At 44.8% G+C, this 27705-nt stretch overlaps 1 protein-coding gene across 1 annotated transcript in view; it reads right to left on the reverse strand.

The window, feature by feature from the left end:
- The window catches only part of EXOC4 (exocyst complex component 4), a 383044-nt gene that overhangs the window by 23972 nt on the left and 331367 nt on the right, over positions 1 to 27705 (reverse strand). Inside the window, exons 14-17 of the mRNA XM_035566622.2 lie at positions 25811 to 25989; positions 7355 to 7496; positions 3892 to 4070; positions 1820 to 1979 (exon numbers count right to left, since the gene is read on the reverse strand). Of these exons, the coding sequence (XP_035422515.1) occupies positions 1820 to 1979; positions 3892 to 4070; positions 7355 to 7496; positions 25811 to 25989 (660 nt within the window). The remainder of the gene's footprint in view (positions 1 to 1819; positions 1980 to 3891; positions 4071 to 7354; positions 7497 to 25810; positions 25990 to 27705) is intronic.

The following is a 27705-nucleotide window of genomic DNA, read 5'->3' on the forward strand; positions in this document are numbered from 1 at the left end:
GGTAACTGGAGTCCCTGGGGTAACAGGAGAACTTGCTCGGGTAATTGTAAATTCAGGTGAGCAGGGCAGGGTTCGGATGCGTGAAACACCTTGTTTATGTAAAAGGGGAATCTGGATAATGAGCATTCAGGAGTCATCTGAAGAACAAAAGGATAAAACATATTTTGCAGATCACAGAAACCTGCCCCGAAAGAAAGAGGGAAGCAATGCAGTCACGAAAGCTATAAAAAAAATAAAAAATTAAAAAAAAAAAAGGTGAATTTTTATTATGGGAAGAGATCTGCATTGCAGGTTCCTCAAAGCAGCTGATACAGCTCAGGTATCTTGTGTGAGCTTCACAGTTCCCCGTGATGGCCCCCACCAGCCCAAGTGCCCCAGGAGAAAATCTCTTTGCCCTGTAGCCCATATGGGCTGGTACGCGTGCGCTCGCTATCATGAAAACTGCCGGTATGGCACATCATCCATCACGCAAGATCAGAAGGGGGGAACACGTTCTCTCCTCGCCCTTCCCTTCTAACTCCACATCAAATTATGCAGCTCTACAAGTCACAGCTCTGTTCTCTCCGTGGCTGCTCAGCCTGTACGGCAAAGACCCTCCGGAGAAGGGCTGGCTGCACCACGCCAGCCTCCAGCAGCGCTCGGTCAGCGGCTCATTATCTGGGTGCCAGTTGTTGTCAGCACGTGCTCAAGCCCCGTTCTGCCTGCCAAAAAAACTGGGCTAATATATTTAACGTTTCAAAGGATCAGGGAAAAGAAAAATCGTTTAAAAAAGGAAAGATTGAATTTGGGAACTTTATTCCTTGGAGAGTTGGTAATGGATCTAGCGCTCTCACTCTCCGTCTCTCCCCCAGGCCTCAGCATTCATAACTTCCCCATGTCAATGTTATTATGAAAAGACTAATTCAATAATGAGATCATTCCCCATATGAGAGCCCAAGTAAATGAGGCACTCAGCCATACCTACTCTCCCCCATCTGAGGGAGTCACACCACTCATAATTCAGTCTCCGAGCGATGGCCAAACATTGACACCAACGATTTCCAGTGTTTGCAGTGGGTCACAGCTGAGCCTCATGCAAAACTTTTGCCATTTTATCTACATGCCTTAAACTGCAAGTTCCAGCCTCCTCCTTTGGCTATTTCTTGGGCTCAGCTGCCTGTTGCTGAACCAGCTGCTGCCACAGAGGCTCGGCCAAAGCAGCTCTGCTGATGGTCCTGTTTAGTTTTTGCTTTTACCCATGTGGTTATTCCTCAAGAGATCCTCCTTCAGTCAATAAAGCAGCAAGACAAGGTGAGAAACTTGCAGGGGAGCTGTCATGTCCCTTTTTGGTTTTGTTTTAGTATTTTGAGAGCATCAGAACTTGAAGGGAGACAACAGCCCTGAGGTTCGCACACACTGCTGCAAGTGGCTAAAAATTTAACCCTTCGACAAACCAAAATATTATTCACCTGGGCACGAATCAAGACCCTGGATTCAACCACCTTAAATTCCACTCAGGACTTGTACCTAGAAAGTTTTTCTTACCTGGGTTTAGGTCTTAAGGAAACCGCACCAACGGGAAGCCCCAAGCACAGACACTTTGGTGGGACCTCCACTGCGAGCTGACGCTGAGCTCCCACGTTGCTCTGAATGCATCTCAACTGAACCTCCCACCCAACGAGGGGGAAAGTGAATATTTCAATTAACACTTCTGCACCCCTAACTTTGTTGTATTCATCCGGTTGCACACACAGTGAGTGGTGAAACCTTTGGAAGGAGCTGCCTCCCTGCACGAGGGCATCAAAATAGTAACAAAGACGACATGGGGCTCCCAGCTCACCTTGCAAAGTCCAGGTCAGCCTCACGGGACATGGTGATGTTGGTCAGGTTTTGCTGCAGGATGAAGATGTTCCTGCACATTTTCTTGATGCCAGATTCACTGATGCGCTTAAAATAGTGGGCGCCGTTGATAAGAATGCAGGAGATGAGGTGGCCCAAACCTGCAAGGGGGAAGAGAAAAATCAAACAATAAAGTCACAGGAGGAAGATATTCAGTAACAGTAATTTACTATAAAACCCATGAATGAGCACTGTTAAGGGGTGCATGTGAACTGGAACAGGAGATCCACCAGACTCTATCTGGAAATTGCCTTCACCTTTCCTGCGAATTTTAGTAGGACTTTCCTCAAGGTTTCATTTGATAGAAAAAAATATATTAAAAAAAACAACAAAAAAAACATATAATGACAGTAAGAAAACTCAAAGTTGCATTATCATAGCCATTGATATTTACAGAACGCTGCCAGATTTATCATCAGGCTTTGCAAAATGTCCCTTTCAGTCCCTCTCTCTAGCAGATCAATGGACCGCTAGTGCTCCTACAAAATATTAGTATTTTAATCTATTACCAAGGAGTGGTATTTCTTCACAGTAAACTCTCCGCAAGAGCAGAAGTGAGCTGCATTTCAATGCACTCGATGTGCAGGCTCCCTCTGATCAGTCCTGAACAGTTTCTTGTTCCTGAATGATGTCTCCATCTCCCCTCTGCCGCTAAAGGACAGAGCTGGCTGCTAAGAGTCACAGCCAGCCCCAGAATGATGTATCCACCACTCATGTTGCACTACAAACTCCCAAAAAACTCCAGCCCAATTCACTCAGTACAGAGGTCAGTACAAGAGTAGACATTGATAAGAAGACCTGATTAAAAAATGCACTAGTGGGAGCTACACAGGTTTGTGGGGGACGTTCAGAGATACTGAGAGCCTTCTTTAGGACCAGTGGTGGTCAGAAGACGACTAGCCAGGCTTGCAAAGCCTTGATCCCTGCTGACATACTGTTCTGTGCAACGGGTGCATCTCCAGTGCCCCCTCTCTCCTGACTCTGTCAGCCACCACGTAAAAGGACACGCACCCCAGCATCCTGGCAATACAACTGTGCGTCAGCGCCACAAATAAATACAGGGGAGATGAACCGAGACGTGATTTATATTCTCCAAGGTAATCACGACAGATGAGACATCCGAAGAGCTAATGTTCTCGAAATTTAATTTTAGTAATGGAATAGCTACACTTTGGGTAGGAACTGTGCCATAATAGAACTGTGCTCGTAATATATGCACATACCCTACAGCTTCCCAAGCACGAACTGTCCTGCATGTACACCACCTTACTGCCCTCCTGCTCAGCACGGGCCCACTGCTCTTATCCAGTCAGATACACTCAGAAATGGTATGGCGGCAACAAGATTTGACTGTCCTGTGTTTGCATGTTTGCACTTACCAATTTGCTGTAGATGTGTGACAGACAAAGTTGTGTTTTGCAGGAGAATGGGGTTTTGCAGTGGAAAATTCCACTAACCTTGCATATTCAAAAGTGATTGTGCAGGCACGACAGGGGCATGGCAGTGGGAAGTATGTTAAGCAGGTAAGGGGAAGGTCCCACTGTCCCAAGATAAGGAAGATAGCTAAGAAAAACAGGACGAGCAGTGCGAAATCAGTAAAAACAAAAAATCACGGGCCCTCTAGTCATGAGAGAAGGAAAAAAAAGGAAAAGGAGAAACTAAGGGTTGGTCAAAAAAAATTGTACATGTGTGGTATAGTAATAAGCGTTGAGTAGTTTGTGAACCTGTAGTACTCAGCCAGAAGGAATCAAGCATTGGGTAGTAGGGAATATAAGGTTATATTATCTACGTTTTCTGGGTGCTCTTGCTTGCAGGATGCCCACCACTGCAATCACGAATAAAATAACTTCACAGAAGACCCTGTCTGAGAAAATTATTGAGGTTTTTCTCGCAGACGGCAACAATACCACACGTGCCTTACCCCCAAGAAGAATACTTCAGAGCTTTGCAGTGATAGTGAAACATCTTTTTGTAAGAACCAAACATTTACAAGTTCGTTGTCAAATGTCTGACCTTCGAAAATGTACTGGAACTTGTGCTGCTGGAGGCTGGCGCTCATGGCTTCCTCGATAGCACTGATGTCCTTGTTGAGCCGGACAACCAGGGGGTCGTAGTCCATACTCTCCACATTGGCGACAATGGCATAGTTCCCTTGTTTAGCCAGCGGGATCAGGTAGTGGAAGCAATGAACTCTGCGAGACAGAAGAGAAATGTTACACTGCAACAAGCCCGCCATTAAGATATCAGTGGGTATTACTCAAAAATGGTTCCAGGTAGGAAAAACACCAACGCAGAACGCTTATTTTCATGGAGAGAAATGCCAGCGGTGTCAACTGAACAATTCTGCATGCTCAAGTCATCTGAAACCTGTGCAGATCCCAGACAAGGCAACAAAAGCCCATTGACGGCAACACACCTCAAGAGGCATCATGATTTGGATGAAGCAGAGTATGTCTTCACCTCTTGGTTTTGGTTCCTCAGCTAGGATTGTTAAGGAGAAGGATAACTGCAGGGGCCGATCCCATGTTAGCAAAACATCCCCCATGGTCTGCATGCCAACTTGCAAAGCCTCTCCTGAATCAACATGCAACTCCAGGGGGCTTGGAGGATGCACGAACCGTTCTGTGCTCTTTTTCCCTTGCTTTGTTATGAAGGTCAAACAAAAAGGTTTTTTTTTTTTTTTTCATCTCATCACCAGTCCATGAAAGCCTTGAAAGTTTCCATTTTAAAAATAATTAACTCATTTTTTTCATGCATTAGCCAGTCCCCAAGCAATATTTGATAAGCAGTTTTCCACAACGCTTCCAAAGGGGTTAAGGCTGCCAAGAAGGGCAGTTGTTCCTTTTGTTTCTCCCTCCAAACACCAGCACGTTTGTGCCGACCTTGACGTGGCTTTGCCATTAGGTCTTCTGAAAGCATCGCTGATTACACTGTGCAAAAACTTTATAAATCGGATGTTGCAGGGACACAGAGGGGCTACTGAGAGTAGTTAAGCTCTCTTGAAAATAATTCTTTTATTTTGGGAATAATGAAATAAAAAAAAAAAAAAAAAGAACAGGAAAAACCAAGTACGTTGCTTGATCATGACACTGTATTAAACACACCTTAGGCAAAGTGTTATCTTTCAATTTTCCTTCCAAAGTTCAAGCAGATAAAAAATAGTAGTTTTAAGAAATGAGTGGTTATGTCTGCATTAAGTGCATCCTTCTCTTGACTTGTCATCGTCCTATCTTGAGAGGTGAATACAAAGGACCCTTTATTAACAGATCTGACCTACACCATCACAGTAAAATGCCAAGTGCCTTTTCACCAGGTTCTCCAACCTCACATGTGCTGGTTCAGCAGCACTTTAATATTGATGCCTAAATGACAACTCCTTGCATACTTTGTAAGCTCTAAGAGCAGTTAAAATTGGAAAAAGGAGTGAGCCAGGGGACATTAACTGATAATTATCAGGCCAAGACCGTGCCTATTCCCAAACTTTTAACACTACCACGACTTATTTCTTTCCTATTTGCCTGCCAAGCTGGTCTGTAGGCAATGTGCCCTGACATCATCTCTTCCATCACGATCGGCACACTGAGACATAAAATTCACACCGGCCTGGCTCAAACAGCAGGAGAAGTGTTGGGGTGTGAGAAGCTGTGGTGGTATGTTCTGGTTTTCAAGTCCCCATCCTCCTGGAAAATGTCCTTGAGGTGACCATCACAAGCAAGCTCAGTTTAGGGCAACCCCAAGAGTAAAAACATTTGCACCCATTAGTGCCTGCAACTGCGTAATGCCATATAGCTTTGGTTTTTATAGGAAAACACTGTAATAGATTAACTAATCTAAAATTCCACGGTTATTTGTAACAAAGCAAATGGTTAATGATCTGAACGTGCCAACAGATTTCATTTAAGGAAGCAGGTATTAAAATAAGGGGCAGGTTCTCAGTGACCACTGTCCTCAGGGCATGCCCAGCTGTCAGTGGAGGAGCAGAAGCCAACCCCAGGCTGGTGCCAACCAGCATCTGGCAAAGCTGGGAATGAACGGGGGGTCCTACAGGAGGAGAAAGCCAAGGGGTAAGTGCAGAGCCTCAGATCCCTTTTGCTGTTTGCTTGTGTTTTCTTGGACTGCACCTGCAACAGCAAGAGGCTGGATAAATTCCCAGGCTCTTCACAAACGTGCTGAGCGCCTGTTTAAAGCGTAAGGCTCCTGTGGATGAACACATGCTGTGCTGTGCACCTTGCAAGTGGCACAGATCAGGGGAGCTGGTGTGGGAACACAGAGAAATCTGCTCAGAGCAGCCACCAGAGGGACCGGGATTTTGCTCTGTTGCTGCAGGGGGTTGCGAATGTGGCGTGATGAATGCAGGGGAGCTCCTGCCCTGCCAGGGATCCTTTTGGTTGCAGCATCTCTCCTTTTCACTCCTTGCCACCCATTGCACAGATTAACAGACTACAGTGTATTTACAGCATTGAACTTGGGATGCTGATAGAAGCACTGGAGGTTGGCAATGGTCAACTCCAACATCCCAGCAAAAATTGTCCTGACTTCCATTTGCACTTATTTTGCTTAACCCACGTGCGAGGGAACTCCACAGAGGACCGTGGCCAGAAAACCATCCCACGAGCCTAGGTTGGCTGTGTTACCTTGCACCACACCGCAGCTGGAAAGCTGCTCCATTTCCATACTTTAACAATCTTTTCCTGAAATCCTTCAAGCCCCAGCTCATTTGTGATGCTTGCAACCAAGTGGCCAGCAGGTGATGGATAGCAGGTTGAAGGGCTGCTGACAATAACTAATGCATATTTTTTTAAAGCTCCTTCACGAGAGCTCTGCCAATGTACACGAGGACACAATTATGGCTCAGGATATGTCAAAGCAGAAAAAACCAACGGCCCATCAAGTCTCATTGCCTGTCTCTGACACCCACTTATATTTGATGCTTCAGAGAAAGGGAAGCAATGAAAACACACCTGGCCAACACGACGCAGAAGGGACAAATGTCTTCCCAGCCCCAGAGTGGACAGCTGGCAGCCTGAAGAAAGGGATTTGCTGCTTTTGATCTTTGCATGTGTAGTCAGAGACATCATAAAACTATCCAGCCCTTTAGAAAATCCAGCTGGTGCTTACCTCTTCCTCCCCAGTTTCTGTTACTGTTTGAAAAAGGAGCAAGAAAAGCTCAATGGCTGATAAATATGCAGACACCTGTTAGACTTTAAAAGCATTGTGCAATTATCTAAGGACAAAGACTCTGAAAACCCATTTTTCCTAGTTTTTGACACTAGATGCAGGCCACCCTATGAAATTCCAGTTTCAGTGTCCTGTCCCTCATTTGGCCATCCACGGTGATGGAACCTGGCATTTCTGGGCACACCTTTGATCTCTTCAATGCTACAGCAGGCAAAGGTGCCATAACATGTTTCCTGCACACAATCCTAACCTGTAGCCCCCCTAGCTCACTCACAATCCCCGAATTCAGGGCTATTACCTGACTTCCAAATGCAGAACCAGCAGGCAGCGGTCAGCCATCTCTTGGAAAGACCTGGCCAGCTCGCTCAGGGTTTGCAGGATCTGTTCGGACGCAGGGAGGTGCTCCATACTGGCATGGCTGTCCTGGCCAGGAGACATGGCTAGCAAGAGAAGACAGGATTAATTTGTGACATATTTCATCAATACCACTTGGCTTTAGCAGCTACAGCATCTCAACTGCTTCCATCCTAAGCGTGCATGCTCTCATCCACCTTTGGCTGAGCAATGAAGTCTGTAATTTGGGAGTGTGAGAAGCAACAAACTGCTTCTGCAATTGATTAAACTCCAAAATGAATCTGAGGGGTTTAATCAACCACCAGAATACATTTGCTTGGAAGATATTGCTCTGTGATGAGTATTTCTGCACTTGCAAAATCCAGGAACATTTATCTTACTTTGCGTGGAGTGAGGAAAGAGCTGCTCTGGAGCCAAAGCACGGCACCGACAGCACAGATGGTCCTTTTTGGTCACCTCAGACTTCCCCAGGAGAATTTCAAGTAAACCCTTGTTTCACCCATCGCTCCACAGGCAGCTGGGAGCCTTCTTTGTTCTTGTGAATACAACACAGCTCTTAACGCAGTAAAGCAAACAGCAGGCAACAGATATGAGTTGCTCTTGGACCTGTCTCCAAGGCTGACACCTGAAGAAAGGTGCTGTTCCTGCACACCTGACAACTGGAAAAAAAACCTCTTTATTCAGCACATGCAACATTTACAAAAGTCCTGGCAAGTGGAGCCATTTCATCATTTACTTCTTGCCACCCCACTGTGAGCCAGGAGACAAGTGGTATTTCTGCTTCGTGGGCAGCAAACTTGGAGAAGAGCAGCTTGGCCATGGCCACAGTCATGGAACTGCTGTACTGCAAATACCATCGCCAACGATGACCTAACCAGGTCTAACTTCTGCAGATACATCTGTATCCCCCCCACTGAGACCTCTTTAAAACACAGTTATCATAAATTCTGCCCTAATTACAGAAAGAAAATCTCAAATATCAGTTCAAATCCTCGTTCAAGCAGCCCTTTAGAAATGACTTCTTGCATAGGATGATTAGCAATGTCTAAATTAAGCAGACCTACATAAGGCACCTTCCAACTGAATTAAACAGTGTGATGGCAAAGGATGTCCTGGGTCACCACGTCTGGCCTGCAAGCGCTGTGTCCCATGGCCTTGAGTAGAAACTCGTGTGCCATATGAAAGTCATTCAAGTCTCTACCCTCCTTGCTTCCCTCGGTGGCTCCTGGAAAACCTCTGGCAGTGAAGTTGGAGGTTAGGAACTAAATTCTAGCCTAAACGTAGTCACTGATGTTATATATTTGGTTCTTCATATGCCAGCACTATTCTTTGCCTTGTGGAGTTTGCCATCACCAGCACTTAGCTTCTGCTGCACTATAAGGATAAACTCCTGGAGAGGTGGGAAAAGCAACCTGCTTTACCTTCTGCCTCTGAGAAAGGCTTGCCATCCCCTCTTCACCCAAGACCAATTCTCTGCACCCCTTCCAGGTTCAATTATATTTTCCTGAGCACCAGTAACCAGAGCTGTGTGCTGTATTTGAGCTCTCACTACTGCCACAACGGGACTAGAGCTTTCCCATCTCCCTCGGAAATACTCTTTTGCTCTGGTATCCGCTTTTTTCATTGCTTTACATTTTCAGCTCATATTTGTTCTGTGATCGACCTGAATAATGGAGGCACTTGCTGGCAGTAAGAAATTTCTTGTTTTCCCTCTCCTTGCACTACTGTTTGGTACATGACAAACACTTAGCCAGACACCAACGCAACTCTGCGCAGGAAGGATTTGTACATCACCAAGGAACTGTTGACAACAAACTTTCATTGTGATGGAGCCTGATTAAATAAACGTCACTTGGCTCTGTTTGTATAGCCAAAGACCTGCTTTGAAAGGGGAACCTACGCGGAGCTTTGGATTCGCACGTAAAATTAAACACCCCTTCAGATCTAGCCTGAAAAGCAAAACCAAAACAAAGAGAGAAAAAGTCCCGATCTCTTTTGTGTGAAGCAGGTTGAAATGGAGGTAAACATATAAGACAGACAAGTACAATTAAAGGAGTGTGACAAAGCAAAAGGAGAAGACTGCACACAGCAAAGTGCCTAATTGTGCATCTAATTTTACTGTGAATTACAACAGGGAAAACCCTGCCTGGACAAAGCCGAGTACAACACACCTCCGGGAAGCTGCCTCCTTCAGCAGCTCCTCCAATCGAAGCAATATTTATGAAGTTTCACACTAACAAAGAGGCAGCAATGGGTAAAGAAATTCAGAGCTTGGCAAATACTGCTGAAAATAATTAACTGGCCCGGAGTGTTAAAGAGAAATAATCCATTCACTGTAAGGATTCCTCCCTGGCCCTGGCACACTCCGACACTTCTCCAAGCATCGTTCTGCTTGGTGAGAAAAACAAAACAAAATCAAATTATCAGTGGGTTGAACAGCTTATTTATACAGCCTCTACTTCCAGATAATGGCGTTGGGAGATGACTCAGGGGAGGCGCTTTGGAAGAGCTGTTTGTCCAGCTGCCACCCACCTTTCAAGCCCCCCAGTGACATTGGTTTCCCTGGGGGTGGCAGGACTTTGGGATCAAGCAGAATCAGGTCTAAGTGTGCTTATCTGGTCACAGCAGAAAGCAGGAAACCTTCCCTATATTATGATGGGGAAAACAATCTATTTTTAGTTAAAAAAAAAACCTAAATTTTGACAGGTTTCTATCAGTCTTGTTCCTGGAGCTTGACTCACTGTTACGCCGCAGGAATGCCGCTGCAGCCTTGGGTCGCTCCCATAGTGCCTCCCTGCAAGCGATAGAGATGGATGGACCCATCATCCGAAATGCAGGAGTCAGCTAATTTCTGCACTGGAGAGATAGACACACATTTTTTCTGCTCTCCAGAATTCATTTACAGCAATTTAAGTGAAGCTGTAATTATATTTGTCAGCGGAGTTAAGAGGAGGAGGGAGACGGGGATGATCCGTGCCTTGGTTAAAGCCAGAGCACTTCTGGCTTTGTTTTTATGGGTGCTCAGTGCCCCTGCTGAAGGAGGAAGATTGAGTGCTGGCTTGAGGCATGTGTCTCCATTTCTCCCTCGCAATATGAGGGCGCTGAAGTGTACCTTTGCTTTTTGAGATTAAAAGACTTTCCGAGCCCACCACTTGTCCTTTCTCCTTCTTTGCACATCCCAGAAGGATCATCCCACTGCTGCGCTAGCCAAGGAGAAAATCCCATTTCTGTAAGTCTCGCTCCAGAGACATGAACCCACAGAAGGAGCTGTAGCAGCATAAGATAATCAGAGCCTAAAATATTACAGGGTATTGAATAAAAATGTAATTTGGAACTGGTTTTGGAGGTGGCCAGTTCTTTGGGCAGATACGATCGAAGGGTGACCCTGCACTGACGGACCTCCAACCCAGAGTGCCTCTGGGCTCAAAGAGCCGAGGGAGGTATCTCCAGCTGAAATGCTAGAGAAGCAGTACCATAATAAAACAAAAACAAAATTCAGCCATCCATTTCTTCTTGCCCTTCTCCTCCTTCGTAAGTACCTTGGCCCATTTAGACCAAGTCAACCACGAGCCCTCCTAGCCAAGAAAATACCCAGCGGTTGGGTAAGCAGCAGCCAACTGGCTCCACAGCCCCTTATCATTTTGCAGCCTAAACAGATGAATTTCAGTTGTCTTACATCGGCTTCCTGTGCTGCTGGATAATAATTACAGTTTTGTCTGGGATTTCTTTTGCTTGCTGTAAGCACGGCCAAGATATCTCACTCCAAGGAGAAGGAACATTTCATTCCGGCAAACCTGAGAAAAATAAACTTAACACACTAGTTGTCACCCATGATTTCAATCATTTTGCAATTCAATGCGATGCTGGTGCCTCTTGACAGATTGTGCCTTGTAAATCGATGGATGTAAATTCCCAGACCTCTGGAATATTAAACAAAACCTGCCGCGTCGCCCATAAACAAACCTCTGTAACCAATCAAGGTCTACAATAGCACGTCCTGCCCGCTCCCTGCTTGAGCAGAGCGACTGCTAACAGATTTGAATGATTTAATAGTGGAAGGAAAAAAATCAATCTAAGGTTACAGGCTCTGCTTCAGCTCCGGTGCAGCCTGAACCTGGGAAATAAACCTGCAACACACTCAGACTTTACGTACAGCACTATACGTGTTTGCTTAACAGAGGGAAGGGGAAACGCTCAGGGAGAAGTTTTAAATCTCTGTTGGGAGAAAAACTCTTATTTGGAAAAGAGACGCAGTCTGAAAACTTTGCTGTGTCCCACAGGTAGCATTAAGGAGCAGCTCACACCTTTTAAAATTTTAATTCTTGCTCCCTTCCTCTCTGCAAGAGGAAACCCCCAAATAATCATTAATAAACGGATGCAAAAGGAAATTGTTATGGATCAAGTGCTGAACTATGCCTTTGGAGACTTGGGGTTAACTCCCATCTCTGCTGGAGACTTTTCTGGGGATCTGGGCTTGCTCTCTCCATGCTTTAGTTCTCAGCGCATGAAACCTGGGAACGTGTCTTTATCCATCACTGCCACGCAAGCTGACTCCAAGCTCTGTGTGTCTCTTGTCCTTACAGCTTTCAGCACCACGAGGTGACACTGTCACTGGGAGACAAATTGGCTATTGTAAGGGATTTTATGTGTATTTAAAAGAAAGAGCACTAGATAAAGTTGGGAGGAATTAGATCTGTGTATTATATTTACATTTTTTAAGGAGGTATGAGTATGGCAGTACAGCGTCCACATTAGATCCAACACCAAGGACTTACTTCAGCGAGATTTCTGAAGGCAGGAATATTCCAGGAGACTTCTGTCTCCTGAAGCCGAAGGACAGGAAGAAACTAACATTTTTCTAATAGGTCACCATCAAAAAATCACCATTCTTCTACAGAGCAGTCGTGCTCTGCCAACATGGGCCAGAGTTGGGTACTGGAAAGCTGCTGCCGTTGCGGTGTTGGTGAGGAAGGGCTTGGTGGGGCAGCAGGAATGTCACCGAGATGCCTACAGCACCGACACAAGGGATGGAAAGCAGCACTGGGGCATCGCCTCGGCACAGCTCTTCGGAGATGGGAGCTGGGAGATACGTCAGGACTTGCTGGAGATAAAAAATCCTAAATAACTACAGAGAGCCAGACAAAGCAAATCAACTCAAATGATTTTCTCTCCATGGGAAAAACTACCAGGACCCTGCTCTCAAGCCGCTTTTCTTTTTGTGGTTACACATCTTTCCTCCCACTTTGATCTCTTATTGCTCTTGAGATGCTGCCTCGATCTAATTTAGAGTCTAAGCTCTCCGAGGAGCAGGGGCCTTCTCTTTTTATCCTGTTGCAAAGCGCTCTGCACACCTGTGGTGCTCGAGAAATAATGAACAACAACAACTATATGCAACCCATATGGCCACTTGGACCAGCTTCTGGCTGCAAGAGTATTGTTTGAAGCTCTAAGGCATAGATCACTCACTGCCTGCCTTTAACTGGCTCTGTTTGGGGAGCTCAGAGCTGCAGCTCTGCAGAAAAGCAGTGGAATGAGCCACAAAATCTGGAACTGGATTTGGCTTTTTCCGAGTTTCACGAGATTATTTCAGAGCTGCAGAGCTTTGGGAACCAAAGCTAGATTCTGTTTTGCCATCCTTCCCCTTCCTTTTCAGAACTATGTCTGAACCTTCGGGCCCCCTAGATGCGGAGGTTATTTATGCAGCTACTGCTGCACTGCTCCCTTTTACCTAGATCGCTCTCTTTCTAGATTTTAAATAGGGAGGGAAATCAAGATGAGCAATGACATCTCCCAAGACTTCCATGTACCTGGCACCTATGGATTTTTGATGTCAGCTGTCTTCTTTACACACACTCTGAACCAAAGAGGATTCCCTAGCCCAGCCTGGCAAGGATCTGGCTCTGCACATCAGCGTGCTGACCTTCTCTTCCATGATGTTGGGTAAGGTTAACTCCTGTCACCAAGCGCGGCCGAGCAGCTTACAGACAAAAGCAGGAGCCGATGAGCAGAGGTGAGGGCACTCAGCACCCACCTAAGCCATGCACTGAGTCTCCCATGCACTGGGTGCAACCCTCCTCCTGGAAAAAAAAGCGAGCAGCCCGGACCTGGGCAGAGCTCTGAGATCTGGAGAACGCCTCCCACGTGCAGGCGGGCTGGGGATGCAGCCGACCGTACCGATCGATAAGGGAAGAACAGGCATTCTTGTTAAAATAAAGCAAATACCAAGAAAGGACAAACTTTAACAGGTGAGGACCTTTCAAACAAGAGATACGAGGCTGGAATTTTCTAAGTACTCAGCACTGCTCTGGCTCACCTTTTACTGGGATCATCGGCAAAACCACTCATCGACGCCGAAGGGGCAACGTTATGTCAATGCTTAAAGGCTAAGCAGAGTTAAAGACCAAGCATGCTCAGGGAGAGCTTCTCACTGACATTAGTCATACTAATGTGACATGCTATGACCACTACAGAGTCCTGCTATTCTTACTAATGAATCTGGTTCATCAGCAGAGGTAATAGGGATCACATCAGAAGATCCTTAAGGCAGGGATTTCCCTTTCCAAATCTCCTTGAGGTTCTGACAAGAACGGAGGAGGAAAGGGAGCTTGTGTGCCAGACCTGAGAAAAGCAAGACAAACCTGAAGGGTGGTCTCGAGAACATCCTTCCATGCCTCTCTGCCCACTCCATGTTAAAAATTGAAGTGCAGGAGAGGAACAATGTAACCGTGCTGGAAAAAAGCATTGCGACCTCATTTGCGATGAGTGGTGATAAGCAGGCTGGGCTGCAGCCCCCATCAGTTCAGTAAACACTAATGATGAGGAGAGCACAGACTGTCACCAGTGATAAAGAACAGGCTAAACACTCTATTAGTTTTTCATTTTGTGAATTAATGTTTTTTATGGCGTGTGTACACTCGCTAGTTAATGAATTGTCTCGTTAGAGCTGCCTGCAGAGCTCCTCGTCTGCCTCTGCTGGCAGGCATAAATTTCGCAAGGAAATTACCACTTTTAAAAAGGCAATAACTCCTCTAAAAGTGGTTTGTTTTCCATTAGTTTCTGCAAATATGCAGCCTCGAGAAAGGGATTGTAAGGGAGAAAAAAAAAAAGAGCTGGAGGGGCAGGACAAAAAGCGTGGTGGGACGGTCTAGCTCCATCTAGCTCTATCGTGCAACAGCCTGCTGGAAGGTTGGGTTGCTGAACACTTTCCTTTAAATAATCTGCATTCAAGTCTGGAAAGGGCTTGGGTAAAAAGAAAACCAACAAAAAAAGAGATGTTTGGTTCATTTAAAAAGTCAAAAGAGACAAAAAAAGATATTTTTTTTCCCCTAAACAAAGCAAAATCGTGCAGGTGCAGCTACGAGCAGGAGAGCTATCTCAGTTGAAGACTGAATATATCGCGATCTCTTTGAACAGGCCAGGGTTTGCTGCTCCAGTGCTCTTCAACTAAGAAAACTCCTCTGTGTTAGAATTTCTTGGTTTCAGTAATTTATAACATAATTTTCTCCTTCTTTACCCCACAGAAATATTTCTGGGGCTTGATTCTATTATCAAAGAAGAAACCTGATTTAGAAAGCTTAGGGAAAAACCCCACGTTAATCTGCTTTTGAGTTATAGAAAGCATTTTTTTTGCCTCTTCAGAGTTTTGCACCCTTCTCCGTCCTTGGCTAGCCAAAAACAGCCATGTGCTTTGCCTCGTCTTCATTAAACCAGGGCGAAACCACAGCTCCACTGACATCAACTTCCATCAAGCCACAGTGAGGCCAAAAATTAATCCCCAAATGAATTTCTTTTCCTACTTCAGCAAGAACTTTGTCACTGGCTTCAATAGGGAGAGAAGACCCTTTAGAAATTGCCCACACCTATGAGTTGAGGGGTAAAAATGAAGGAAAATGACGGTGGAGGGAAAACAAAAAGCTCCAGGGCAGCTGCTTTGCAAGAGGCACCGCGTCCTTAGAGCCGATGGAGATGATTTCAGCTCAACTGTTAATAACGAATGCTTCCCGGCACTCAGAACACACATAATGTACATATCATCAAATTAACGACATTTCAATGGTATCTGACTCAGAGCGTGTCGGCTCGGCCGTTAACTCACTGTCAGGCATCGGGCAGGAACGCTGGGCGTTTATGAAACCTGCAGAAAAAATTTGCACGAAGAGGTGAAGCAAAGCAGAGAGGACCAGCAGGCTTTTATGTGCTGCCTTCATGTACGATTCCCCACGCCGCTGTTAGGATCTGTCCTAAACCGAAATGTTTAATTTCGTTGACAGCTGAAAGAATAAGGAGACAAACAGGTGTTGGCCACTTGGGTTAATATTAAAAAAAAAAAAAACGACAAAGAGTTGTCAACCTGCACATAAGGCTTCCTCTGAGCTAGAAAAGAAAAATCAGTGATTGGTGTTAGAATGCTTGTAAAGCAGTATAATTATGCCTTGACATGAAAATTGAGGGATCAAGATCATTTGTCAGGGGACTGGTCAGCTTGGCCAGGAGAGGCGGTGATGCAGCAAACCATCTGAGATGTCCAAAAGCAAATACAAGCAGCAACCTAACTTTTTCCTTTTTTTCCTCCCTGATACTGTGCTGTATCTTGCCAATAAATGCCCTGAAAACCGATTTAGCATCATTGCAGAATTTCTGTGGGTAGAAGATGTCCCGAGAGGGATGAATTTCTAAAAGGACCTTAAACCTCCAAGTCTTTTCGACTCACTGGAAGAGTGAGAAACAGAAGTGCTGATGTTCTGATGGCAAAACTACTCTTCTTCGCAGTGAGTGTGATTTTCTTCAAGTCCCATGTGAATACAGATGCAGGTTAGATGAGAACAATCCTCTAGTCCACGCGTTGTGCAAAGTGACTCACTCACTGGTGATGTCAATGGTTGACCACACTCCTGTCGCCCAGTTTTGGAAAGGATTTTGCCCCTTCCACTCTAGAGGAAGCTGCTACCCCTAACGCCCCAGGGAGAAGCAGGTGGATTTACTGCCATTAATCTTTGACACCAGTGAGTCATTCTCTTCAGAAGAGAGAAACACATCCTAATGCGTGATCCAACCGGTGTGGACAGCAGGCTCTTTGGAGTTATTTCTACAAAAACCTTGATTTCCTGGTATTACTCATGAGGGATCCTCATTTTAAAATGGTTTGAAAGCACTGCTAATTAGGTCACTTATTTACATGACAATCCCCTGCGTTTAAGGCTGGTGGGTGGGAAGAAAGAAAGCAGGAACAAGAGTAATTAGTGTAATCATGACGGTAAGCTAAGTGCTGACCCCAAGGCCCCAAGATCAATACTGGGACTGCATCCTGGTGGTGTGCCTATTGTCTGAGATAAAGAACCATAAATGCTGAGCATCCAGGTCAGAAAAACAACGTCTCATTTTCTAACCATTAAATATTTGATGTAAAGCATCGAAGCTGGGGAAAGGAGTAACCACTAATCCATAAGAGAAGCTTCTCTGCAGACATTCAAGGGAACAAGGGCAGTGAAAGGCATTGGGAGATCACTTGGACACGAAAACAAGAGGTCTCAGTTGGCTGATGGCTGCGTGGTTTTATTCCCTGCTATCCAGCAAAGCAGACCTATATTTCAGCTATGAAATTTTATAGCCAAAATCATAAAATAACCCAAAAACATCTCTTAATCCTCAGGCCTTACCAAAACAACCACTGTGCCTTCATGAGGTTACTGGTTCCGGCTGTTTTGGAAGGTTAGACTTCACCACTTTGCTGTCCCCAACCAAGTGGTTTTGGCCCTCTGGAAGCCAACTCAGCTAAGATGGTACCAGCTGGACCCTTGTCCCCTGCCTGAATTGCTCTGCTCAGCTCTTTTTCTGCTTCAGGTGGTGGTAAGAAACCAACAGGCATAACTTTGCTTTTGGATCCAAGACAACTTTGCTGAATTGGCACATGGAGGGGAGAAAAATCCAATTTTGCTACGTTAAGTCAATCCACTGAAGCCTGAGGCTCTTTGAGAGAAAATATATCTTTGAGCAGTGCTCTTGGGGTCACTGACAAGAGGCTCATATACGTTGTATGTCAGGATATTGCCAGATACATAATATTTCCCCTTTGAATGTCTACTGAAAGACCTCTACACTCTGACACCGGTTCCTCCATTAGGTTCTTACTATTCAGGAGGGAGTAACTAGATGCCATGCCATATCTGCTGAACCTAAGGTTCAAATATTATCTAGAAGTTTCCGACGTGTATGTAGCAACTTCCCATAAGTTTAAGTAAATTTGTAGCTCCCACTAAAGTTAAAAATGGTGATTAATCTGGTGATCATAGACGGTTTGGTGTAGAATTGACAGATTTACATTCTACTGTGCTTGAAGAAGGCCAAGTTCTCCTGTCCTTGGCTCAAGGGGAGTCCCACTTGGGGAAACCCAGGTTTCAAGGACAGTATCTCATTTCTAAATACCAGCCCCAAGCACGCTGCGTACAACAGTGGGATTTGTAGTAGTAAGGAGATACCATTGGTCATCTCTGCAACATCCAAGAGCTGTTAGCATAGGACCAGGATGAGCCACGGGTTTGACAATAAGGAGATGTGTGGATCTGAGCCACAGTGATGTAGATGAGATGGCCAAGAAGACCTTCTCCTATCAGCTTCCTCCATTTTCCCCCTGAACTTCCTAGATCCAAACGAAAACATGCAACACCAATCTGAACCAGCTGTTCCCAGACAATATTAACACACTACCCAGAAGAAGGACTTAACATCTTGAACTTACTTCAGGATAAGCCACATTTGTGTAACATGCGGCCAGCTCATGATATGGAGAGTGTGAACTTGTAATTGTCTGTAAAACACCTCCTAGACACAAAATGAGTTAACCTGATCAAACAGGTTGAAGGGCAGAGATGGGAAGAGATCACCCCAGGATACCGGCATCTCCCTTAAGACAATGTGTGCACAGCTATGAGATAGGAAAAGACCCCACAGATGATTGTTTTATGATGGTTCAGTGCAAGTGAGAAGGGGATTTGGTCCCATTTTTAGCATTTTCAGAACAGCACCAATTGCTCAGGTAGTGGAAGAGAAAAAAAAAAAAGTCCTGGAGAATGAGACTGCTTAAGAAGCTAAATTGGAAAGCTGTCATTTAGACTAAGTTATATTGAAGCAACTGGAATTCATCAAATAATACAAACATGCAAGACTTTATCTTTTCAAGTTCATGGCAGATGTTTTACATTTGGAAGAAATTTGCAGAGTTTTCTGCTTTAGAAAGAAATGCAGTTTTGTTAAAATAATAATGCAACAGCATTCGCTTCTCCCGTGTGAGGTCAGGCACGTGTTGATCACCTTTAATCTGGCTTTTAAATAAGGTTCTCTATTAATAGATCTCTACAAAAAAAAGTTCTCCATGAGCAATCAATACAGCAAGATGTGTTACAAGCTCAATGACAGAAAAAAATAAGCTCCAGTGGGAGAGAAATATAGGCACATTTAAGAGCTGAATTCAGTTCATTAGAAACACCAGGGTTAAACACAAAGACCCGTCTGAGTTCACCACCGCAGTGTGGCCTGACTATGAAATGAAAGGCATCAATTTTACCACCGCGTCGGCCCTGATTTTCATTTGTGCTGAGACCCCTTTACACCACTCTGTCAGCAGAAAGGGGCCTTAAAGTGTAAATTATAGCTCCTTTCCTCTGGCAGAGTGGTATAAAGGGGCTCTGCCATCAATTTTAAAAGACATCACTTTCTCAAGTGTTGCGGGATGCTTTCTGTTAGCTATCAAAGCCTATTTCAGTACGAGGAGGCACGCTGAGCCAGGCAAAGGGGAGGCTGACCTCTCGGGTGCAAAGTGCTCCAGGATAGTCTTGATCCTATAATGGCCTTCACTAACCTTTTCAAAGTATTTTGAGATCTATGGCTGGAAAATGCAATGCAAATGCTCAGTATTATCATTAACAAGAGCCAGACAGCGACAGAAATCTGCGGTATTTGGTAAAAAGCTGTTGCACAACCCATTTTTCTCCCCCCTGCTTTTGAACGAAGCCGTGGCTCACCAGGACTGCTGCAAGTCTGGAGGGTGAAGTGCTGCCCTGCCCATCCACAGGAGTGGTGATGGTGTCTTCCACATGCTGCCCTTTGATTTTGGGGTGAAAGCACCCCTAAACGGGTGAAAAACAACCTGCTTTGGAAGTATCTGTGATAAGATAGTGAAGAGGCTGAATGCTTTTTTAGGTACTTCAGAAGGGCCAGATTCTGTCCTTGCCAACCTTGCAATGCCTCTGCATAAGTATCCTCATTTTGTAACACCCTAAAACCCAAGTGACAGACCAAACCACGTCCTGACAGCTTCCTAAGCAGACCCAGCCGCCAGGCAAGAGCCATGGCAAGCCAACAATTCCTAAGCTTTATTACTGATGTCCTTGTTGAGATTTCACTTCTAAGCATTTCTGCCACTGAATCCAGCTGGCTCATAAACCCATAGGAAACTGAAGCCTTGAGTTTGGAAACCAGGGGATGACAGTGCTATGTGGCAGTGGGAATTGCAGGAAAACTGAATAAAGCAGCAACAAACTCCACGTGACCTTTCTGTACGTTGTAAGGCACAATTTCAATTACTCAGGTGGATGTAAAAAAAAAAAAAAAAAACAATCCAATGGGAAAGGATTATGGGAAAGGATTTCCTCAGGAGGAACAGGAGACATTTATCTACCAATCTGCATATTGGCATGTGCATCACTTTGACGTATTGACATCACTTAAACACTGCTTTGGCTGTCATGGGGTGCGACTTACGGCAGAGGGGCTGGGTGGGAGGTGGGAGGCAGCATCCTGCCCGGAGCTGTGAATCTCCATCCCTTCAGATACAGTTTGTGTAAAGCTGGGGGGGGAGAACTGCAGTGCTGCGTCCTTCCGACTGCCTGCGCAAACCCCATCCGGAAAGGGAGCGTGGCATTTCCCTATCTCTCATTAAACCCGCGTGCAGCTGGCTTAACCAAACAGAGTAATTAGCTCCGTGTCTAATGCAAATTGCCACAGCGGAGACCTGGCTCTGCCGGCGAACAATTGCAATTTATGTCTGGGAAGAAACAACTTTGCCCTGTTGGCTTTGCCGTGGCTCAGCTCTGCGGACAGCAGCAGGGTTAGGATGTCCCGGTGATGGAGCCAGCTCTCAGAGGTCTCCCGTGCATCCTCCCTAGCACCGGGGTGCTTCCCTCACAGATGGGCTGCCGGTGTTAATTCTGAATTTGTACTCACGTTTGTCCTCGATTTATTTAGTGTTCACTTTCTAGTTTCTGCCACTGTAAACTAATGGTCAGCCTGAAGTCTATTTGAAGCCAGGGTTGTGCAGAAGATTTTGAATCTTTGCTTTTTAAGGAAGCTTTGCTTCTGTGCCAACTTCTGAAGGGCAACAGGAGACAAAGAGGAGCTGGTATTGAAAACCAAGAGCTTTGACAACAATCCAAGTAATCACTGGGTTAGATTTGGTGTTAAAAACAGTATGTGTTGAGCCCCTCATGCTTTTGAAGCTTTTTGCTAAGAAAAACGATAAATGTGCACGTATGTATGTGGTTTTCAAATACAGCAAGACTCTCACTTAATTGCATAAATCCAGGACCTGGGATGCTAAAAAAAGCAACAAACATCACAGAATAAGAACACTCAAGACTTTTTTTTTTCCATTTCTGCCTTGATTTCAACACATTCCCGACCCAGCTTTTCCTCTTGTTGTGCTCTTTGCTGGACTTAGCTATTTTGAATGAACATGGAGTCACAGGATCCATTTCTAAAGAGACTTAATTTGTAGATAAGGACATGATGGGACAGGAGATGTCTTTCTTGAGACTACTGCTGGAGTCCTTTTTTTCTAGCTAAAACTGTTAAGGTACTAAAATTGCATTAAAAATATTATTCATTAAGGATCAGAAACAGAAACCACACACAGAAACTGAACACAATATACTGACCAACCTTTGGGTGGATGCAAGAGTATCTACTTATCTGTAAGTATATGCAGGCACATTGTGCATGTACAAAAACTTTACTTCCAATAAACCATCTAGAAGAGAAAGATGATCTTGTTTCATGTAAGCTCGGGAAAAAAGTCATCTTAAACCCAGTATTTAAGGCAGCCGGTCGGTAACTGCTGACTACAGCCATCTGAAGTCACAAGATGCCAAGAGCCAGCTGAATGTAAAAGGATAGCTGCAGCTCTGCTGGCTAATGGCTAATCTTTCATCTTCCTACCTGCACACAGCAGGCAACCATCTGAAAAATGTAAAGATTGGCCCAACTTCTTCATCATGCATAATAATTCGCTCTTTGTAAAATATTCACAGGGCTTCAGAAGGCTGAAGCTTCCCGAAGAGAAAAGGCTGAGGTTTGTTGTATCTGCCCGGAACAAGGCAGAGAAGCAGGAGAGGAAGTGGGGAGGAAACCTGACTTCCATTTTCACATAAAACCTATTCAAAATTGACGTGACTTCCTCAGTTAAATTCATCCACTTCCAGCAACTTTAATCCTTAAATTGTTATTGTTAAAAAAGAAGTTTGTATTCCCTCAAAAGACAAGAGAAAAAGAAAATGACTTTGTCATATCTGACTGGTTCAGAAAATACAAAATCCAATTCTGAAGCAGTGCAGATAAGGGAAGAGCAATGGAAGAGCCATCAGCTTAGCAAACACTAAATAATGAAGAATGCAGAGACTGCCCAGCATGATAAAACACTCTATTAGCAAGACTGTTTTTAAATGAGTGATAATTGTGGCACATCCACAGCAAAAGGTTATTGAATATTTATCTGTACTAAGGGGCCTTTTGACAGCCTAACCAAAAAGCCACAGATGTATAGCACCCTTTTTAGGATTTCCCCAAACACTTCCGTATCTGACCAACTCTGCCTTGTGGTTTCTGAATACTTGCAGCTATGTCCATAGATTACCAAGGAAGCTTTGCTGGGAAAGCTACCAGCTTTCTACAAGGAAGGAAATCGGGGCCACTACCACCATGTCATGGACTTGTTGGGGATTACGGTTTTTCTGGCAATGCACCAAAAATCCTGGTCCTGGTCACTCACTGAGGGCTTTGATGATGCCCTGAGTGGGGCTGAGATTTAACCTCAAATTGTTGGGACAGAAAAGACTTTGCAGGTGACTAACGGCCTGTCAGCTTGGATATAACGAACCAAGGATTCCAGTTGCACTGAACTGGAATACTTGGGTTTCACGTGGGCATATCTTAAAGTCAAGTTACCAATGCCGAAATGATGATGCTGGCTCCACTTATGGCAACCCCAGTCTGAATTTGGTGAGCTTCAGTGAGTGGCAGAAAACTCCTTCATTTAGCTTTACTTTTGGTCATTTTATTTCACTTCCTCCCTCCCTTTCCCCTCACTCTCATTAATATGCTGTTTCTTGCAGCAATCAGATTCTCAGAAATTCAGATGATCAAACCAACCCAGAAAAGAACAGAGTAACTCATATGACAGCCGAGCGTTACGGCATTAACATTGTATGAATCTTGGAAACAATAGCTAGTTTTCCTTTTTCCTCCTCCTGCTCAGTCCAGGTGGGACGGAAAGAAAAAATCTCATCTCATTTTTCCTCTGTTCTTTATTCTTTATATGCTTCCGCCAAAGAATCGCACTCCCCTGTATATCACTGGAGCTGGCTGGGTTTGTAAATACATCTGACTTCCACCAACACCTCTGCCCCACAGCATCACTTTTTACTTCTCCCACATAGACTGCAGTCAGCTCTATTGACGTTTCATTTACGAGAAATACTCCACCAGGTTTCATTTATAACCAGGAGGTCAACAGCCTCTATCATTTTCTAACACAGCTCCTTCTTCCTCTTGTTTCAGATATTCCTGGCATTTGTGTACAGACATTTTAGCGCATTCGTATGAAGTTATTACAAAGGAAGATGAATTTTTATTGTCAGGAGGATGCTGACAAGTAAAATATTACACTTTATACTTTTATTTTTATTCACTGCTGCATGTAACGTCCTCTCAGAAGCTTGAAAGTCATGCTCATGCCCTTTTATGTTTGGAAAACATTGATTTTTTAAAAAAATTGAGTTTCAACTAGAACTGAAATTATGAATGATGTTTTTATTTCTAACAACTTTGACTGTTAGAGCGTAACTCCTCAGCCCCCAAAACTCCTCTGGTTACTAAAGTTCTGGGAATAAGTATTTGCCTATTGAATTTTAATAGCATTTTCCACTGGGTTTTGCTTTCTTTTTTCTTTTATTTTCTTTTTTTAAATTTTAATCTTGTAAAGTACACACCGTGAGAGCCCAGCAGTTCTTCTTGTCACTCAGGTATCCTCCAGAACTCAGAGTATGGGTAATAGAAATATTAAAGCTACATGGCATTTTACATCTTTAATTGTTTGCTGATAGTATAATCTTAATTATCCTCCTGGAGCCCAACCAACGGATCAGGGACAATTGGAGCAAAGAGTTCAGAGGTCCTGCTCTAGGGCAGCCATAAGCCATAGGAGGGACTGTTACTCACCCAGATGATGATGCTCTCCTAGACAGTCAAATAAAGCCCAACACTGTTATAGAGAAGGTGTGCTGTCAAGGGGCAACTATTTTAACCGAGATGTAACACTAAGATTTTTCCAATTTAGCACCACCAAATTTCCCCCATCACTTCCCCAGAAAACAGGGCAGAAGTGATTTTTTGATGCAAAATTCACCCAGAAGCTCAGAGGATGTGGCCGACCCCAGTCCTGCTGCTCTGTGCAGACCTTCCCCCTACCAACTGCTGAAATGCCAGGTATCCTCACCATGTCCTCATGTGTCCTGGTGCCTTGCTAAGCTGTGTGGATATCTTTATGTAACGCTTTGCTTCTCCTTTGCCCCTCGTCTACAACCTAGTGCTACATACAACCACAGAGATGCACATCATATAACTCAGAGATGTCACAGGCTGCTTGATATTAGCAAAATGCACCATGTTGTATTACAGGGATCTAGGGAAATACAAAGGGCTATAAAAATGCACAGCCATCTCGCTGGGGTCAGCCTCAGATGCAGGACAACTATTGGGAACGTCGAGGTAGGCTGGTAAGGTGCAAACCCCTGGCCCTACAAAGAGCTCAGCTCCGTGCCAGCTGAGCTGAGGGCGAATCCCTGCGAGTTAATAACAGCAGAGGTGCTAAGAGATGTAAGGAGATGTCACACATTTACATGTGCATTGTCTAATTCTTTACAGCACCTGTTGCTTACCACATAAACAAAACTTTCTGAAAGTGGTAAGAATAAAAGGATGTGGTATTGGTATGGTATTGGTATCTTTCTCTTATCTAAGTCTGTTGTAAGCAATTGGAGCACAGCTGGGAGAGTGCACTGCTGGAGGGCTGATGAGCCACTGATTTTAAACGATGGAGAAGAGCAATAATCACACTTAGCTGCATGCCGTGGACTGCCTTGCTGCTGCTACGCAACGTGACAGAGGCAGCCAGCAGGTCAAAGACACCACCTTTGGTACGCGGCGTGTTCTGATCTGTTGACATTCACTGCACTGAGGCACCCAGTGAGGTGCAAACAGCAGCCCTGTCATGTTGCAAGCAGCGTATTATTCTTAAAAAAAAAAAACATTTTGTGTGATTAAAACAGCTTAATATGTTTTAGCAGAACGGCTTCCGTCAGGCAGCAGAGGAGCTGTGGGCTGTTTGTGCCAAGCTCTACTTCTGGGGCACAGCCACAGCCCTCCTTTGAACGTGACCCTGGGCAGACAACACCAGTGACGGTGATAAAAGGAGAAGCAACACTAATCACGTCTCTACCGCTTTCCAGACAGAAAAAAATCACTATTCTCAGGGGAGAGGAGTGAAAGCTGAAGCACAGAGAAGTGAAATGATCTCACAAAGGTAGCGCGGGTGATCCCTGACAGCCAGGAGCAGAAGTGGTGTCTCCAGGCTCTCCCTTCTCTGCCCTCCTTGCACCTCGGTTCACCAAGGGCTGCCTCTGCAGGCTGAGCATCAGTGCCCCAGTGACATGCACGTTAGGGCATTCCTCATTAAGAGCTGCTCAGTTTCTCTACTGAATTTGTAATACCTATATTTTTAAATATTCAGTGATCGAGCAACGCTTTAAAGAAAGCGAAACCTGTCTCAGCACGGATACCTGCTCCTGTGGAGTGTCATTAGCAGGGACTGCTGAAAAGCTTGAGCGTTGAAAGACCCAGCAGAGCTTCTGCTGGAAGTGATGCCCTTGGCACCATCGCACCGTGTCCCCCACCACAGCCCAAGCAGATGTCACACCACGGTGTTCACTAGGAAGAAAGAGATGGAGCTGCTTTGCTTTCTGCTCTCCTCTGACATAAACCCTTTGAAATCAAGAAGAAAAGCCCACGCCTGCTCAAATTGCATAATTATATTGGTTTCCATCTCTACAATGGTCGTCCTATGGGAGCTACTTACTCTGGGTGGCTGACAGGCTGGAGAAGGCTGCCTTGGTGCGACCTGCTAACCACTCCAGGCTCTCGTGCATGTTGGCCAAGGCCTTCAGGTCGCTGACATCCCGCAGGATCTCCTGTTGGGGGATGAGCTTATCTCCCAGGTTGCCGATGAGAACTTCTGACTCTTTGCCAAAAGCAGCCCTGAAATGCAGAAACGAAGCCAGCCTCAGAAATAGAGCACAGGGCCAGCAAGGGGGAGATGGAGAAGGTCAAACCACCCAGAGCAGAACTGCTCCAGGGCAGGATCTCGAGACGGTTGTCTTGTGGAGTTTTGAAAGTCTCATCAAAGTGAATAAAATATGCTGCAGTTCATGACACGACCATCTCAGGGATTTTTTTCTATCATTCCCCCTGCATTTCCAATCTCGGCATTTCATTTCATTCCCACAGTTACAAACCTGATCCCAGTCAATCCCCAAAGCCCTTTCCCCCACCATTTACACCCTTCCCAGGCATGCAGCTGATTTCCATGTCTCTTTGGGGTATGTACAAATATGCAGTACTTTTAATCTTTCCTTGTAAATCATCTCTTTCCATCTCTGAAGCAATTTTGTTCATACATACATCAAAAGAAATCTCACGTGAAACTTGAGGGCTTATCACAACAAGCAGACAAACAAATGATTTTGAACATTAGCCCGTGCATTATTTCGCTTATAGATAGCACCTGCTGAGAAATGATGACCAAGACAAAACGTGCTTACCCCATAAAAATGAAAAATCTCTTTCAAAGTGTGTGAACGCTCCCTCCAGTTTCACACTCCATCTTTTGCATTGAGATTTAACTTTCCCAATACTCATGTCCACGAAGAACTGGTTTGGTAAACTCTTTGCATGGCAAATACCCCCAACGTTTTTGCAGGTAGGAGATGGTAGGTAGGTAGGATGAGTTTTTGAGTACCATTAGGACAGAGAAAATCACCCAACGGTCCCTATGTCTAATTACAATAACTCCTGGATGAAGCCAAGTACATTTTATTGAAAGACTCCAAGCGACGGCACATTTACCATGGTCCTCGGTACACTGTTCCCGTCATTAGTTGCTCTTTTTGTTACGCATTTGCATTCCACTTTCATTCAACTTTGCAAACCTCCACTTCCTGTCATTAGCTCTTTTATGAACTTACAATGAGGAATCATGCTGCTGAGCATAATAACTGCAACGAACTGCAGCAAAATAATCCCATCAGTGGCATTTTACATACTATCTAAGCAGCTTTATTGCCAGCATCTCGCTGGATTTGTGGGACTTCACTGTCACTTGAGAAAAAAAAAAAAAAGAACAACACTGAAATGGTTTTAAATTGCTCAATGGAATTCATGAAAGGCAAAAAAAAAATAGTTTTCATTAAAAAAAATTCTCTTTGAGGATTTTCTTCGTCTTGACAATACAAACTATGTTGCCTTAGGCTGTATCCTGGGTGCCATGGTTTGAGAGGAACAACCTTACCTCGTGGTTGTGTTTGAAGCTCAGCCACAGGAGCATCTCCAGCTCCATGGAATAGGGCAGTGGCAGTTCAGCTGGCCTCCCTCTCCATTAGCTGGGGTTAATTTTGATCTGTTCTGGCTACTGGAAATAGCTTAAATCCTTTCTGCACTTCAGGAAAGGCCTTAGCAAGCTTCCCTTCCTGGGCATTTGTAAGATATTAATAAGAGGCTACAGGCAAGGACAGCCTGAGTGACTCCTGTGAAGCCCAACCCAAGGCTGAACTGAATGGCCAAGCTCATAGCCAGGCTTGAGCATTTATTCTTCTGTAAAGTGTGATCATTCATTCAAACAAAACGTGTTACTGGCTTCTACAGTGGCCACAAGACAGCTCACTTAGCTCTACCCACCTACAGACACCCAGATATTCT

This window comes from Cygnus atratus, chromosome 1 (assembly GCF_013377495.2).
Source record: "Cygnus atratus isolate AKBS03 ecotype Queensland, Australia chromosome 1, CAtr_DNAZoo_HiC_assembly, whole genome shotgun sequence".
NCBI classification, from domain to species: Eukaryota; Metazoa; Chordata; class Aves; order Anseriformes; family Anatidae; genus Cygnus; species Cygnus atratus.